At 46.7% G+C, this 18,105-nt stretch overlaps 1 protein-coding gene and 1 non-coding gene across 2 annotated transcripts in view; one reads left to right on the forward strand and one right to left on the reverse strand.

Annotated features, from left to right (window-relative positions):
* The window catches only part of LOC126092665 (cell adhesion molecule 2-like), a 140,259-nt gene that overhangs the window by 109,999 nt on the left and 12,155 nt on the right, over positions 1–18,105 (forward strand). Inside the window, exon 3 of the mRNA XM_049908387.1 lies at positions 6,342–6,475. Within this exon, the coding sequence (XP_049764344.1) occupies positions 6,342–6,475 (134 nt within the window). The remainder of the gene's footprint in view (positions 1–6,341; positions 6,476–18,105) is intronic.
* Trnat-ugu (transfer RNA threonine (anticodon UGU)) lies at positions 17,899–17,973 on the reverse strand. Its single transcript has one exon. It is a non-coding gene; the product is annotated as a tRNA-Thr (tRNA).

Raw genomic sequence — 18,105 nt, forward strand, 5'->3', positions numbered from 1 at the left:
ACGGACTAAATAATGTACAGGCAGACGTATTTGCTATTTTCAATTTAGTAGTGAATCATATTTTTAGATTTTGCTATGAATCATATTATTGATCAGAATTAGAATTAAAAGCTAGCCCCTGTCCTGGAAACAGTACGAAGATGTCATATTACTGGAGCATTACATCGATAAAGTTGCGTTGTCACACACAGTGTCACATATCCATTCACACGCGTCTTTTTCCTCGACTTATCCAGATGAAGGAAATCCAAGATGCCCGCTACAACAATCTGTCGAATTCAGGTTTCTAGGACGGCTGGAACTGAGTGCTACTAAATTTATTTCCTACAATAGGTGTACGGTACTACAATCTGTCCCACGCCTGGCCTATATATTAGCGCTACATATAAATATTGCCTTCCGAAAATCGGCGCATTAGGCTGCTGAAAGGAACTACTGCGAGGGCTAAGGCTGGGAGCAGGTTTTGTATTTGTGAGCGAGAAGAGCAACACACTACAATGGAGGTACCAGGTGGCAAGGAACAAAGAGCTAACTCCAAACAACAAAATCCAAGAAACTGTGTTATTGTAACATGAGTCCACACTACTTCGTTCGACTGAAAGTCAATAATGACATTGCACTGAAATGCTCTTCACTGGAAGTCTATTATTGAAGTTGAAGTCCAGTGAGATGTTGAGTTTGTGGACGGTTGAACATTAGGAATACTGAAATCTCTACCTAGCCCCGCCAGCTGTTACACTGGGGCATTCTTCAACCTGCGACATAGCATTTACATTTACACCAGAAGATGTAACTCAAAAGTGGTGAACCGGTTGTGGGGGTGTATAAGTGACCTGAACGAACACAGCAACAGTGGGCCATTGGACATTTCATTCAGTTACATTTTAGTAGTTTCAACCTCTGTGTTTTAAAAAACTGTTCACTGTAAGAAGTGTCAATCTGTCGTGTGCGGCAAGAAAGGAAGAATGAACTGATTGTTGGTGTTAATAACGATCATCCTCCTTTACCTCCTCTGCATTACTGCAGATGACGTGTCACTGAGCACATTTGTTAGCCGACCGGGGTGGCCGTGCGGTTCTAGGCGCTACAGTCTGGTACCGCGTGATCGCTACGGTCGCGACTGCCTAATCCAGAGTGACGAACAGGAACTTAAATAAAAATTGGAAACATATCCTACGGTAGACAACATGTCTGTTCTTCTCGACTGCCTAATCCAGAGTGACCAACAGCCCAAAACACTTCGCGCGCCATACCAGAAAAGGCGTGACTTGAACGCTTCCGAAGTGCTCCGTCCGCAATTTCGTCAGTCTTTTGTTTTTGATTTAAATTGTTTTTAATAATTCTAAAATGACTGGTTGATAGCTGTTGAGAGATATTTATATTAAAAAATGAAGTCATTCCAATGAGTAGTTTAACTGATAATAATAACTATACTTTAACGGTTTGGCGCCCTTGCTCCGAACACAGCAGCCAATCACAGAGCACTAGCATTATGCAGGCGGTCTTTCTCACGGGATTGGTGCCGAATCTAACTTCTGTCACAGGTACCTCACACCACATTTCGTCATCTATACTTCTTGCATCTCGACTGCTCTGGAATCACCTTCTTGGAACCTAATATGATGGCTGACTACCCCAGAAACATTACACGTTTTGAGGTGCAGTGAGGTGTGGGCGTGAGAATGGTTGAAGATGAAGTACAGTGTGGCGTGGCCTCAATGATTGATGATAAGGTCAGCAAGGCATGGGCGCAATGTTCCAGTATGGTTAAAGGCTATGCTCAGCGAGGCTAGGGATCGGTTGAAGCTGAGGTCCAGCTTGAAAGCAGTCGAAGATGAGGTCCAGCGAAGTTTCGGTTCAGATCAACTGAAATCCAACTAGGCGTGAGCTCGAGAACATGTGAAGCAGTAGCTCGGGGATGGTTGAGATGGAGTCCAATCCAGCGATGGCCTGAGTGTGTACTTCGACTTTTGGGCTGCAGAGCGCAGCCAGTATAAGCCCGGACTGTGACGATAGCTGATGGTGAACTCCGATTGATGGGTTACTAAGTGCTGCCGGCGTAAGCTAGGAGTGTGCATTGGCTGCCGAGCAGAGCAGCCGGGCGGCGCCCTAATTACCTGCCCTTTCGAAGGGATTCGCAGCGTTCACCAGGCATGTGATTTTCCGGGAGAGAAGCGGTGCCTTAAATGCAGCGCTGTTAATTTCAGTACGCCCGATACTAGCTGCGGGGCTGCCGCTACAAGGTATTGTGGCAGTTGCTGGTGGTCTGGCTGAAAACAATCCGTTGTGTTTGCGTCGATGACGGACTGTTTCCGCCGATCTCCACAGGGCCGCGTAGTTGGCAGACCTGAGCGTAGGCAGCCCCCAGTATATGGCTGTCTGATTGGAGGCGTGTCAGAGGCGGCAGGCCGAGGACACAGTAGCGGCGAAACAGTTTTCCCCCACGCTTCCTCCAGCCCCGCTGAACATGGCGTGTATTATGGACCATCCGAAAAGCGTCGCCTTACCGGCAGACTTCATTGACAGCTTTACTGTGCACAGTTTTTTTCATTAATGGTCTCGCTGCTTCTTTTATTTTTTATGTAGAACACCAGTCCAGAAGACGAAAATTCTAGCGAAAAGTGCGTGAAGGCTCACATCCACAGTGGAAGCAAGAAAACCCTATCATTGGCGATGTTTTAAATGAATAAAACGAAACGACTTTCTTGACGAAAGAAAACTTCATTTCAGCAGTTGCACACACAATACCACTATTAATAATTTTTCGATACAAAAGCGACTGATACGAGTAAGAGAAAATGTAGAATTTAACCCATAAAACGAGGGACAGCCAGAAAGTGTTGCCTCTTATGTTTTCTCCTTCAATAGACGTTCTTACGTGAAAAATTTGAATTTGGCATTATTCCGCAAAACTTTTTTGAATCCATTGCAGTTAACAAAAAAATGGTTCAAATGGCTCTGAGCACTATGGGACTTCTGAGGTCATTAGTCCCCTAGAGTTAGAACTACTTAAACCTAACTAACCTAAGGACATCACACACTTCCATGCCCGAGACAGAATTCGAACCTGCGACAGGTTCGAGACTGTAGCGCCTAGAACCGCTCGGCCACACCGGCCGGCTGCAGTTAACAGTCTGCTTTAACACATGTCAGTACTGCAGTCATGTGCAAAACGACCGACATCGATGTTCGTATTAGACAGTGGTCCTATAATAGAATTCTTGAATGCGGGAGATGACACGCCAATGCACGTTCATGAAAGATTGAAAAATATGTACGGAGCTGTAACAGCATTGTTAGACGATAGGTCTGTCGCTGTTACGAAGCCGAAGGGGAAACATCGTACGCTGACGAAACAAGTCGGTGTTATCTTTCGCGGCCAAATCCATGTGGCTGCAGATGATTTGTGGAACATTATCTCCTTAATAAAATCAGTGTGATGACGATTATTCAACAACTGGGATACTTATAGATTTGTGCAACTTCGTTGCCAAGGATGTTAACCGACTAGAATAAGGCGATAAGAATACAACTGCTTCCCAACTCTTGCAGCGCCTCCAGTTGGAGATGAGATTCTGGAAAAAACTGTGACCGGAGATGAAACACGGTTGCATTTTTCGAACCAGAATTAAATATTCAGTATCGAATGGCATCACAGAAACACACCGTCCGCCCCGATTGAGTGCTCAACGTGACGGATTGCTATCAAACTCGCGTGCTTGCGCAACCGGAAGCGATAAGGCGCGCGTTATCGGGACTTCCGGCGCGCTGCCGCCGGCTGCCGCTGTGCCGCAGCATGCAGCGCCATTCGCCTGGCGACCGGCGTGGAGTGCGGACGCATAGCTCTGGGGCTCCCGCTGGGCGTTGGCTTGCTACGTTTACTTGTATTAACGTGCCACAGCAATGCCTCGGCGACGTGCTTGGCGACGTCGCTTGCGGCACAGCGTTCCAGTGTATCGTGCACTGAAGGCCATTGACACTGATTTGGCTGGACAGTTCAATAAACAACAGCTTATTGGAGGCCCGAATGTGTTTCGAGGCCTCCGATTGCATTTCACGTGTGATGTACAGGCTCTGTTTGGAGGTAGTACATGGCTCACACTTGCTGTAGTGTGGGGGAATCACTGTGACTACGGTGGCCTTGAAGCATTTCCAGATGCAAATATTTTGGTTTGGAAAACGTGGAGTATAGCAGAGACTACAGGACTCTTGGCTAAGGTTCCATATGGTACGCTTGTTCCATCTATGCCTTTTGTTTTGACTACCAGAAGAAAGAAGAAATTGAATGCTGACGCGTACCTCTTTATATGGGCTAAAGTTAGCAACGGGAACTGTAAAATAAAAATTACTGGTGATTGTATGTTGTATTATAGACAATAAAGATTGATCCACTTACCCGAGAACCATCCTTATCTATCCCGTTTCGATTCCCGGCTGGGTCGGGGATTTCCTCCACTCAGGGACAATTTTGTATTGTCTTAATCATCATTTCATCCCCATCCGGCGCGCAGGTCACCCAATGTGCCGTCGAATGTAATAAGACCTGCACCAAGGCGGCCGGACCTGCTCCGTAAGGGGCTTCCCGGCCAATGACGCCAAACGCTCATTTGTACAGAAGCTCACCGAAGAAGAATACGTTCACAACTGTGCGATTGGCAGGGAAAATTACGGCTACAGTATTCTGGGATGCAGATGGTTGATTTTTTGGAGCAGAGATGCACAATAAACTGTCGAACACGTCAGAGCCCTCACACTGTTTAGAGCACGTCTTCAGCGAGTTGCCCAGGAAAGCTATGGAGGAACTTCTCCTTTTGCATGATAATGCAAGACCACTCACCAGTCATCATCCCGTAGAAGCGATTGTTAAAACTGGATGGAAAATCTTGCCTCGTCCTCCGTATAGTCCTGAGTTGGCGCCATCAGCCTTCCATCTCTTTGGGCCACTAAACGAAGCTCGTTTGCAGCAGTGGCTTAGGAAGCATTAACTTTGTTAAAAGGTGAACCAAAACTGTGTCAGTAGATGGATACTATATTGGAAAGTCATAAATTTATTGCGAATGTTGTGGTATTCAGACTATGTAGCTGCATTTGAAATTCTTGACGAAAAATAGTAGGGGGCATTACTCTTTGACTGACCCTCGTATTTCTGAAGGAACAGTGCAGTGAAGAGGAGAGATTATTTTATATACTTATGTCGATCTTCAAGTTATTTACTGTCACAGTCGTGACAATTGCATTCATTGCATGGTTTTAGAATGGAACGTACTATTCAGTCCAGAGTCGCTCGCCTTGGTGCGGAATTGCTGTAATGCACATTCGTCTTAGCTCTGAAGAATATTTGCTTACTTCAATCCACACTATCCATTTACATATAATCTCCCACCATTTTATAGTTGCGCATTAGTGCCACTTACGAGTACAGTTACAGTTACATATTATCATATATTACTCTTTTACCTATTATTTTTCTCTTTTACTTGTCCTGCACTCTGACAACTTATTATCGATCTGTTTTATGTTTGCTAAGTTGGTTTTTTAAAAAAACAATAAGCCAGTGTATTTTAGATGTTTCCTTCCCCTTCGTCTGCTATGTTTTTACGTACATTTTAAATTTGAATTACTTCATGAGTCACAAACGCACAAGAGGTATTTTGTGTTAATATCTTGCAAAACCAGTACTATTAAGTCTTCACGTGACACATGTCACATAGAGGGCGTTCCAATCCCTGTCACACCGAGGTCTGCTGTACAGGTGCATGTAAACCGCGGCCTCAGTTTATGTGATCGCTCTAAGCTTGTGGTTATAGCTTGATACCACTGCCTATCAATTTTAATTGTAGATTACAGGTATGTTCCTACCAACTGTTATGTTCATACGCCGGTGTAGTTGTGATTTTCGGTTTTATAGTCTCTGATCGTTATGTGAAAAAAATTTTAACTTCGAGCACTGAGGATGGTCACTAAGTGACCGAAAATCGATTTTGCTGACAATAATACAACAAAATACGGCCAATGCTGATTTTCCTTCCAATTCTATCAACTATTTGGTCGTGGTGCACACAACACGCCATGGAGTCACCAATCAATAACAGTTACATAGCAGTTAACCTTATGCAAATGTCTATTTAATTACAAGCCAAAAACGTGGTAGTTGAGGAAAGGGTATGAGAAACTCATGGTAGGACATTTATCAAAGTGTAATACTGACAAGAAATTAAATTACATCATGACTGTATATGTTACGTTACGTGTCCAGAGTTTAGATGGCAGGTACTTGAGAGTAGAGTCGTCACTTGGTAGCGAAATTCCGCCTGCTCCCATTGTCCTGCTGTGTGTTTCAGCGCTACCCCAGGAGGGTCCTCGCATCTCCGGCGGCAGGCCCCGCTACCAGGTGGGCGACACCGTCAGCCTCGACTGCAGCTCTGGGCCGTCCAGGCCAGCCGCGCACCTCGTCTGGTACATCAACGACCACCAGGTAAGCTCCCGACAAGAGCGAGCGCTACTTCTAGCAGCGCTTTTTTATTTTATTTTTTGGTCCTCAGTCTACTGACTGGTTTGATGCTACCCGCCACGAATTCCTTTCCTGTGCTAACCTCTTCATCTCAGAGTAGCACTTGCAACCTACGTCCTCAATTATTTGCTTGACGTATTCCAATCTCTGTCTTTTTCTACAGTTTTTGCCCTCTGCAGCTCCCTCTAGTACCATGGAAGTCATTCCCTCATGTCTTAGCAGATGACCTATCATCCTGTCCCTTCTCCTTATCAGTGTTTTCCACATATTCCTTTCCTCTCCGATTCTGCGTAGAACCTCCTCATTCCTTACCTTATCAGTCCACCTAATTTTCAACATTCGTCTATAGCACCACATCTCAAATGCTTCGATTCTCTTCTGTTCCGGTTTTCCCACAGCCCATGTTTCACTACCATACACTGCTGTACTCCAGACGTACATCCTCAGAAATTTCTTCCTCAAATTAAGGCCGGTATTTGATATTAGTAGACTTCTCTTGGCCAGAAATGCCTTTTTTGCCATAGCGAGTCTGCTTTTGATGTCCTCCTTGCTCCGTCCGTCATTGGTTATTTTACTGCCTAGGTAGCAGAATTCCTTAACTTCATTGACTTTGTGACCATCTATCGTGATGTTACGTTTCTCGCTGTTCTCATTTCTACTACTTCTCATTACCTTCGTCTTTCTCCGATTTACTCTCAAACCATACTGTGTACTCGTTAGACTGTTCATTCCGTTCAGCAGATCATTTAATTCTTCTTCACTTTCACTAGAAGCGCTATCAACTCTAAATCCGGGCTGTGTTTAGGTTGATCATTATCAAACTGGGGAAATCAGGAATGGTATTCACCATGCAAAACCGTCCTTCAGCATGATGAAGACAGAGATTTGCCTTTGTGTGAACTGAACCCCGGACACTGGGAAACCGCTCTGATCCATATTAGCGAGCCAGCCTACCAGGCTGGTGCGACCCAATCTACACTCCTGGAAATGGAAAAAAGAACACATTGACACCGGTGTGTCAGACCCACCATACTTGCTCCGGACACTGCGAGAGGGCTGTACAAGCAATGATCACACGCACGGTACAGCGGACACACCAGGAACCGCGGTGTTGGCCGTCGAATGGCGCTAGCTCCGCAGCATTTGTGCACCGCCGCCGTCAGTGTCAGCCAGTTTGCCGTGGCATACGGAGCTCCATCGCAGTCTTTAACACTGGTAGCATGCCGCGACAGCGTGGACGTGAACCGTATGTGCAGTTGACGGACTTTGAGCGAGGGCGTATAGTGGGCATGCGGGAGGCCGGGTGGACGTACCGCCGAATTGCTCAACACGTGGGGCGTGAGGTCTCCACAGTACATCGATGTTGTCGCCAGTGGTCGGCGGAAGGTGCACGTGCCCGTCGACCTGGGACCAGACCGCAGCGACGCACGGATGCACGCCAAGACCGTAGGGTCCTACGCAGTGCCGTAGGGGACCGCACCACCAATACCCAGCAAATTAGGGACACTGTTGCTCCTGGGGTATCGGCGAGGACCATTCGCAACCGTCTCCATAAAGCTGGGCTACGGTCCCGCACACCGTTAGGCCGTCTTCCGCTCACGCCCCAACATCGTGCAGCCCGCCTCCAGTGGTGTCGCGACAGGCGTGAATGGAGGGACGAATGGAGACGTGTCGTCTTCAGCGATGAGAGTCGCTTCTGCCTTGGTGCCAATGATGGTCGTATGCGTGTTTGGCGCCGTGCAAGTGAGCGCCACAATCAGGACTGCAAACGACCGAGGCACACAGGGCCAACACCCGGCATCATGGTGTGGGGAGCGATCTCCTACACTGGCCGTACACCACTGGTGATCGTCGAGGGGACACTGAATAGTGCACGGTACATCCAAACCGTCATCGAACCCATCGTTCTAACATTCCTAGACCGGCAAGGGAACTTGCTGTTCCAACAGGACAATTCACGTCCGCATGTATCCCGTGCCACCCAACGTGCTCTAGAAGGTGTAAGTCAACTACCCTGGACAGCAAGATCTCCGGATCTGTCCCCCATTGAGCATGTTTGGGACTGGATGAAGCGTCGTCTCACGCGGTCTGCACGTCCAGCACGAACGCTGGTCCAACTGAGGCGCCAGGTGGAAATGGCATGGCAAGCCGTTCCACAGGACTACATCCAGCATCTCTACGATCGTCTCCATGGGAGAATAGCAGCCTGCATTGCTGCGAAAGGTGCATATACACTGTACTAGTGCCGACATTGTGCATGCTCTGTTGCCTGTGTCTATGTGCCTGTGGTTCTGTCAGTGTGATCATGTGATGTATCTGACCCCAGGAATGTGTCAATAAAGTTTCCCCTTCCTGGGACAATGAATTCACGGTGTTCTTATTTCAATTTCCAGGAGTGTATTTGACACCGTGTCGGTAGCTTGCGTGGCACTTTCGCTGCTTATTTTCACCACAGACCTTTCCACCACAGAAAAATCTTTCGCGATCATCGGGAATCGACACAGTACGATCCATGATCGCTTAACACTTCTCTATATCTCACAGGAACTGCTTTGGAAGAAAAAAAGCAGGTTCGCCTTTTAATGTCCAGTCGTCAAAGACAGAATACTTGCTTAGGTTCATAGAAGTGAGACTGGAATTTACCCTAATATATTTGAAGGGATCATTTCATCGATAACCTGAAGCGATGCAAGTAAACTGCTAAAAACCGAGATCAGCAGTCTTTTGAATCCATGTCTTCTTGAATAATAAATAGTCGATGAGACGTCTTGATTACGAGTCCATTGTATTAACCACTGTGCCAAGTCGCCCTTAGCAACTGAGTTGTGACAGAGACCAAGACACTCTTTCTATCGAAGGATTAGGACGAGGTAGCAATGGGACTAAAACTTTGGTTAGAATTGTTTATTAAAACTATTTTATTTGATTTATTTGTGATTTCTGCTACCAGTCACTTTTATTTTTATGTTTAATCTAACATAATACAACGCGCTGCGAACATGTTCTGTTCATCATCAGGCGTTTATGCATACATACGTACTGAGAAATGTTACTTAAAAATAAATTGTCTTAAACTAAATCAACCTAGAACTTTTTGTCCATTGTTCGTTACTGTAGAGGCTAGTGTGGCATTTGTGGGGGGCTGGGGGGGGGGGCGGGAGGGGGCAGTGGATGGCCAGAAATCGATGTTAGTGATGTCTTCTGCTGGTTTTTCATGTTGTTGGTTATGTATGACATCACAACCTGTATAGGCTGCAGATAGTTTCGCATCATTGTGTGTTGCGAAAAGCGTGTGGCAGGCTTTTATACGACAGATAATCACTTACGATTTTATCGCCTTGTATCTTCACTTCCATCATTGATGTAATTGAGGAACTATTGACTTATATTACACTATTTCACTTTGTATTTTGTCACTGTTTACCGGCGTAATTCACTGCAAATTATTGACCCGAAAAATGTAATTTTTCTTATTAATTCTTCAAACTCGGATGGCCTCTCGTAAAACTTAGGTCTTTCCAGCCAAATATTCCACATGGTTGCGAGCGGAGCGGAATGTTTCCAACTGGGTATATTTGAGAGTGGATTTCCAGTTTTGGGATTCACCTAATAACTATGAGAATCCTCCTAATTACTATACTCAGAACTGTGGATCTGTGCAGAAAAACTGAACGGATGCACATTACTTTCCGTGTATCTATCTAGCATCCGGCTGTCGGAGACGATAACAGACGACCCCGTTCATATCTTGTATTGCTAACCATGTTGTCTTGACGGACGTTATAACGGCTTTGCAGCCGAACAACACACTCATAATCACTCATAATGTGTAATCCGTCAGTTATGCTCTACGTTTACCAGTACACCGATTTTGCACTACTTTCCTAACGACTCCTCATTGCGTATATGAAATGTTGCTGTTGAAATGGGTAACTACCCGTCTAACAAAACCCTTTGGTATTTCATTTCATAAAATCTGTTTAACAACTAACTTCGACACCGTATATCATTCGAAACAACCACTGTAAACAAACGCTATTATCTCAGTTACTTCTATACCAATTAGTCTTAGCAGTGCTCCCATCTTACATAAAGGATACATCCAGGGAAAAACTTAAGTAGAAACAGCAGTCCACTTTATTTCTCATGGCTGGCCTTCCTACAGCTGCTGGAAGTTGTAATCAATGCTGTCACCTGTGGGTTCACGCTACGCCATTCATCCTCAGCAGTTCTTGAACATTTTAACATCGATGGTGTGTGGTTAAAACTTTGTAAGCAACCATCACTGGCTTCTAACAAAGCTGTGGAGGGCCACCGTTTTCTATGAAACCTATTGTCGTATACAATTGATCGTCATTACCGATTTCAACTGAAAGGAAGAATATATAATAAATTTTTATAACGGACCAAAGCTTTGTGCTTGCATTATTCTGATGTGCCACCATCGGTGTGGTCTCAATCATGTGAGTGTAGTAGTCTCGAGTTGGGGATGGGTTGTTTGGGGAAGGAGACCAGACAGCGAGGTCATCGGTCTCATCGGATTAGGGATGGACGGGGAAGGAAGTCGGCCGTGCCCTTTGAAAGGAACCATCCCGGCATTTGCCTGGAGTGATTGAGGGAAATCACGGAAAACCTAAATGAGGATGGCCGGACGCGGGATTGAACCGTCGTCCTCCAGAATGCGAGTCCAGTGTCTAGCCACTGCGCCACCTCGCTCGGTAGTCTCGAGTTGGATTCGTATTTTAGTCAGCACTCAAGCTAATCTAGGCTAGTCCACGTATTAATTGCCCAAAAAATGTTCTTTGTCTAACATCAAAGCTATTAGGTCGGCGCACAAGTTCAATAACTGCATCATATACACACACATTCCGCGACTGTCGAAATCACGTGCTGTTGAGGCGAAGTACGTTCGGAGCGCATTTTCATCCGGAAAGGAAGTTCCTTGAAAATAGTTCGGTAGAGAGCAGAAAGGGTGAAAGTCTGAGGGTGCAAGATCAGGTGAATAAGGTGGGTCCGAAATGATTTGTCAACCCAACTCCAGTATAGTGTTTCTTAACAGCGGAGCAGAATGCGTGGAGTAGCATCGCTTCACGCAGTCTTTCTGGTCGTTGTTCTTGAAATGCGTCTGCAAGACGTCTCAGTTATTGACAATAGATGTCAACAGTGATGGTTATACATTGGGGAAGCAATTCATAGTACACCACACCGTCGCTATTCCAGCAGCTACATAAAATTATCTTCTGGCTTTGTACGGAGAATTGCTATTTTGTTTTTGTTTGGGACGAACTATTCCTGTCTTGTTGAAACAAATAGACATTAATTCTCATCATCAGCAGCGATACGGGATAGGAATGGTTGGTGTTGTTCACGAGCCCCTTAATGACGAGCAAGCAGAGGAGCACATATGGCCACACGATGACTTTTGTGATTTTGGCTTAGTGTATGTGGTACCCAACCACCTGAGTTTTTAACCTTCTCCACTACGTGCAAATGTCGAACGATGGTAGAATGATCACAGTTGATCACATTTAATACACTACTGGCCATTAAAATTGCTACACCAAGAAGAAATGCAGATGAAAAACGCGTATTCATTGGACAAATATACACTCCTGGAAATTGAAATAAGAACACCGTGAATTCATTTGAAACTTTATTGACACATTCCTGCGGTCAGATACATCACATGATCACACTGACAGAACCACAGGCACATAGACACAGGCAACAGAGCATGCACAATGTCGGCACTAGTACAGTGTATATCCACCTTTCGCAGCAATGCAGGCTGCTATTCTCTCATGGAGACGATCGTAGAGATGCTGGATGTAGTCCTGTGGAACGGCTTGCCATGCCATTTCCACCTGCCGCCTCAGTTGGACCAGCGTTCGTGTTGGACGTGCACACCGCGTGAGACGACGCTTCATCCAGTCCCAAACATGCTCAATGGGGGACAGATCCGGAGATCTTGCTGGCCAGGGTAGTTGACTTACACCTTCTAGAGCACGTTGGATGGCACGGGATACATGCGGACGTGCATTGTCCTGTTGGAACAGCAAGTTCCCTTGCCGGTCTAGGAATGGTAGAACGATGGGTTCGATGACGGTTTGGATGTACCGTGCACTATTCAGTGTCCCCTCGACGATCACCAGTGGTGTACGGCCAGTGTAGGAGATCGCTCCCCACACCATGATGCCGGGTGTTGGCCCTGTGTGCCTCGGTCGTATGCAGTCCTGATTGTGGCGCTCACCTGCACGGCGCCAAACACGCATACGACCATCATTGGCACCAAGGCAGAAGCGACTCTCATCGCTGAAGACGAAACGTCTCCATTCGTCCCTCCATTCACGCCTGTCGCGACACCACTGGAGGCGGGCTGCACGATGTTGGGGCGTGAGCGGAAGACGGCCTAACGGTGATCGGGACCGTAGCCCAGCTTCATGGAGACGGTTGCGAATGGTCCTCGCCGATACCCCAGGAGCAACAGTGTCCCTAATTTGCTGGGAAGTGGCGGTGCGGTCCCCTACGGCACTGCGTAGGATCCTACGGTCTTGGCGTGCATCCGTGCGTCGCTGCGGTCCGGTCCCAGGTCGACGGGCACGTGCACCTTCCGCCGACCACTGGAGACAACATCGATGTACTGTGGAGACCTCACGCCCCACGTGTTGAGCAATTCGGCGGTACGTCCACCCGGCCTCCCGCTTGCCCACTATACGCCCTCGCTCAAATTCCGTCAACTGCACATACGGTTCACGTCCATGCTGTCGCGGCATGCTACCAGTGTTAAAGACTGCGATGGAGCTCCGTATGCCACGGCAAACTGGCTGACACTGACGGCGGCGGTGCACAAATGCTGCGCAGCTAGCGCCATTCGACGACCAAAACCGCGGTTCCTGGTGTGTCCGCTGTGCCGTGCGTGTGATCATTGCTTGTACAGCCCTCTCGCAGTGTCCGGAGCAAGTATGGTGGGCCTGACACACCGGTGTCAATGTGTTCTTTTTTCCATTTCCAGGAGTGTATTATACTATAACTAACATGTGATTACATTTTCACTCAATTTGGGTGCATAGATCCTGAGAAATCAGTACCCAGAACAACCACGTCTGGCCGTAATAATGGCCTTGATACGAATGGGCATTGAGTCAAACAGAGCTTGGATGGCGTGTACAGGTACAGCTGCCCATGCAGCGTCAACACGATATAACAGTTCATCAAGAGTAGTGACTGGCGTATTGTAACGAGATAGTTGCTCGGCCACCATTGACTAGACGTTTTCAATTGGTGAGACATCTGAAGAATGTGCTGGCCAGGACAGCAGTCGAACATTTTCTGTATCCAGAAAGGCCCGTACAGGACCTGCAACATGCGGTCGTGCAATAATCCTGCTGAAATGTGGGGTTCGCAGGGATCGAATGAAGGGTAGAGCCACGTAACGTCCGCTGTTCAAAGAGCCGTCAATGCGAACAAGAGGTGACCGAGACGTGTTACCAATGGCACCCCATTCCATCACGCGGGTGATACGCCAGTATGGCGATGACGAATACACGCTTTCAATGTGCGTTCACCGCGATGTTGCCAAACACGGATGCGACCATCAAGATGCTGTAAAAAGAAACTGGATTCATCCGAAAAATACGTTTTGCCATTCGTGCACCCAGGTTCGTCGTTGAGTACACCATCGCAGGCGCTCCTATCTGTGATGCAGCGTCAAGGGTAACCGCAGCCGTGGTTTCCTACCTGATAGTCCATGCTGCTGCAAACGTCGTCGAACTGTTCCTGCTGATGGTTGTTGTCTCGCAAACGTCCCCATCTGTTGACTCAGGGATCGAGATGTTGCTGCACGATCCGTCACAACAATGAGGATAAGATAACTGTCATGCTCAAATAGAGCTTGGATGGCGTGTACACGTACAGCTGCCCATGCAGCTTCAACACCATACTGTATTTCATCAAGAGTAGTGACTGGCGTATTGTGACGAGCCAGTCGCTCGGCCACCATTGACCAGAGGTTTTCAGTTGGTGAGAGATCTGGAGAATGTGCTGGCCGGGGCAGCAGTCGAACGTTTTGTGTATCCAGAAAGGTACGTACAGGACCTGCAACATGCGGTCGTGCATTATCCTGCTGAAATGTAGGGTTTCGCAGGGATCGAATGAAGGGTAGAGCCAAGGGGCTTAACACACCTGAAATGTAACGTCCACTGTTCAAAGTGCCGTCATTGCGAACAAGAGGTGGCCGAGACGCGTAACCAATGGCACCCCATACCATCACGCCAGGTGATAAGCCAGTATGGCGATGAAGAATACACGCTTCCATGGTGCGTTCACCGCGATGTCGCCAAACACGGATGCGACCATCATGATGCTGTAAACAGAACCTGGATTCATCCGAAAAATACGTTTTGCCATTCGTGCACCCAAGTTCGTCGTTGAGTACACCATCGCAGGCGCTCCTGTCTGTGATGGAGCGTCAAGGGTAACTGCAACCAAGGTCTCCGAGCTGAAAGTCCATGCTTCTGCAAACGTCGTCGAACTGTTCGTAAAGGTGGTTGTTGTCTTGCAAACGTCCCCATCTGTTGACTCAGGGATCGAGACGTGGCTGCACGATCCGTTTCAGCCATGCGGATAAGATGCCTGTCATCTCGACTGCTAGTAATACGAGGCCGTTGGGATCCAGCACGGCATTCCGTATTACCCTCCTGATCCTACCGATTCCATATTCTGCTAACAGTCATGGGATCTCGACCAACGCGAGCAGCAATGTCGCGATACGATAATTCGCAATCGCGATAGGCTACAATCCGACCTTTATCAAAGTCAGAAACGTGATGGTATGCATTTCTCCTCCTGACATGAGGCATCACAAAAACGTTTCACCAGGCAACGCCGGTCAACTGCTGTTTGTGTATGAGAAATCGGTTGGAAACTTTCCTCGTGTCAGCACGTTGTAGGTGTCGCCACCGTCGCCAATCTTGTGTGATTGCTCTGAAAAGCTAATAATTTGCATATCACAGCATCTTCTTCGTGTCGGTGAAATTTCGCTTCTGTAGCACGTCATCTTCGTGGTGTAGCAATTTTAATGGCCAGTAGTGTAGTTCTCAAGTACATTGACGTCGGTCATCCCGAAGGTCTTTCTGAATGTGGAGAGTAACAAATGTCAAACTGATCCTCCTTAAAACGAGAAAACCCTTTTCTTCCCGCGCTCTGTCCAATAGCAACAGCCCAAAATACGGCGCAAATGTTTCTGGCTGCCTCTGCTGCTGTCACCTCTCTACTGAACTCAAACAGAAGAATATGTCGAAATGTCCGGAATTTTCTACTTGGCTCCATTTTCTAGCGTCCACAACTCCACTCACTATCTCTGGTAACAATATATAGACTGAAATAGCAACAGTGAACTTCAAATAAAAATTGACAATCGATAAATAAACCCATAGCAATCGGAATACCAACATGCAAAACAAAGTTGCTACTAACGTATGCACCAATATAATATTTGTAATTCAGCCAGCGCTTTACATTAGACAGCGTGGAAGCTGCTTCTTCTGATTAGTGTGATAACATATCGCTTACGTGTGTCGCAACTGACGCAAGGTGTATCGATTCTGATACTGTGCTCAGTCTACTAATTTCTCCTCAGTTTCACTGTTCTACTTTTCTGTTCTATTTAATTTAGTTGAATATTTAATTTCATTAGAAACATTAAACCAAAGTGAAATTACGGCATTAATTTGTTTCAGTTACTTTAAAATACTTACAGTAACATACGTTTTAGTTTTCCCCTTCTATTGCATCGCTCTGTAGGTGATCAGAACTTCAATACAGCCGTAATCATACTTTTTTCCCCATTTCTAGCGTATCTGCATGCTGCATACCTTGTTGGAGGCATTTCATTTTATATGAACTCCTTTGTTACACCGTGATTAATGAGCTGAACTGGCGTCTAGAGAACACATTGACAACGAAAATACTATGACGGGAGCTACTATGGCCAAATCTCGTGTTTAGCGACCAGTGTGGTCTCTACTGCATGACAAAGTATCCCCCGAGGTAAGTCCAATAAATTGAAAAAAAATTCATGAACCACAATTCACAATTTGCGTATGTTCTCAGAGGCCCACTGATGTTCACTTGTACCCCTTTTTATTGAGATGTATACGCAATGCCAAACACTTTCTGCTGCCCTTGTCATCGTCTGCTGCTAACTTTGAAGCAAAGACCACTGCAGCGCCAGATAATTCATTCAGTTACCTTCCAAGAACTTCACTTCCAGTAGCTGCAGGGATTTATCTGGGCTTGAGACAAATGCAAACAACTTGGCGCCTTTACATCACTGTGTTACTTTCTGGGTGACTATCTTTTCCTGCTGACCATCTTTATAGTGGGTCGCGTGCTCGATCCTGGACTAGGGGTTTTCTAGTCTCCCTGTTGCTTTTAACCGTTTCCTGTGATCCCTAATCGTTTCTGATCACTGCCCAGTGTGGGAACAGGCATTCGACTTGGGCCGCGCTCAGAACCACAGTCTAAACACCATCCTTCACAGTGCGGTATACTGCAACAACGCGAAGCAGGCAGCTGCTACGAGGCACTCCAGTAACACATCGACGACGAGACGCGACAGCGTCATCCATCGTGGACTTCGCTTGCGCAGTAGTCCGATGTTTCTAACATATGTTGTCTTCCTGGCTGGCAGTAGCTGAAGTCAGCATGAGGCGCGTCTCCAGTCAACTATGTCATCGTGGGGCAATAGCCTCCCGCCTGCAGTAGTCCCATCTATGTATCCAAAGGATTAATGAACCACTGTAAACATCTACGTCTACATGACTACTCTGCAATTCACAGTAAGTACCTGCCAGAAGGTTCAAATGGTTCTGAGCACTATGTGACTCAACATCTTAGGTCATAAGTCCCCTAGAACTTAGAACTACTTAAACCTAACTAACCTAAGGACATCACACACACCCATGCCCGAGGCAGGATTCGAACCTGCGACCGTAGCAGCCTCGCGGTTCCGGACTGCAGCGCCAGAACCGCACGGCCACCGCGGCCGGCCCTGCCAGAAGGCTCGTTGAATAACTTTCATTCTATTTCTCTGGCGTTCGATTCTCGAACTGTGCGCGGGAAAAACGAATACTTAAACGTCTCTTATTTTATTACCATGATCATTTCTCCCTATGTGTATTGGCGTCAACAAAATACTTTACATTCGGAGGAAAAAGTTGGAGATTGAAACTTTGTAAAAAGATCTCGCTGCATCGAGAAACGCCTATGTTTTAGTGAATGTCAACCCAACTCGGGTATCATATCCATAACATGAACTGATAATTAAATGGACACCCTAGCTGCAAACAGGCGTTGATGTACTTCATTGGGGACATGTTGAAAATGTGTGCCCCGACCGGGACTCGAACCCGGGATCTCCAGCTTACATGGCAGACGCTCTATCCATCTGAGCCACCGTGGGCACAGAGGATAGTGCGTCTGCAGGGTTGGTTGGTTGGTTTAAGGGTTAAAGGGACCAAACTGCAGATGTCATCGGTCTCTTTTTCCAAAATACTAAAACTACCCACAGAGAATAAAAAATGTTCAACAAAAGA

The sequence above is a fragment of the Schistocerca cancellata genome, chromosome 7 (genome assembly GCF_023864275.1).
Source record: "Schistocerca cancellata isolate TAMUIC-IGC-003103 chromosome 7, iqSchCanc2.1, whole genome shotgun sequence".
In the NCBI taxonomy this organism is placed as follows: domain Eukaryota; kingdom Metazoa; phylum Arthropoda; class Insecta; order Orthoptera; family Acrididae; genus Schistocerca; species Schistocerca cancellata.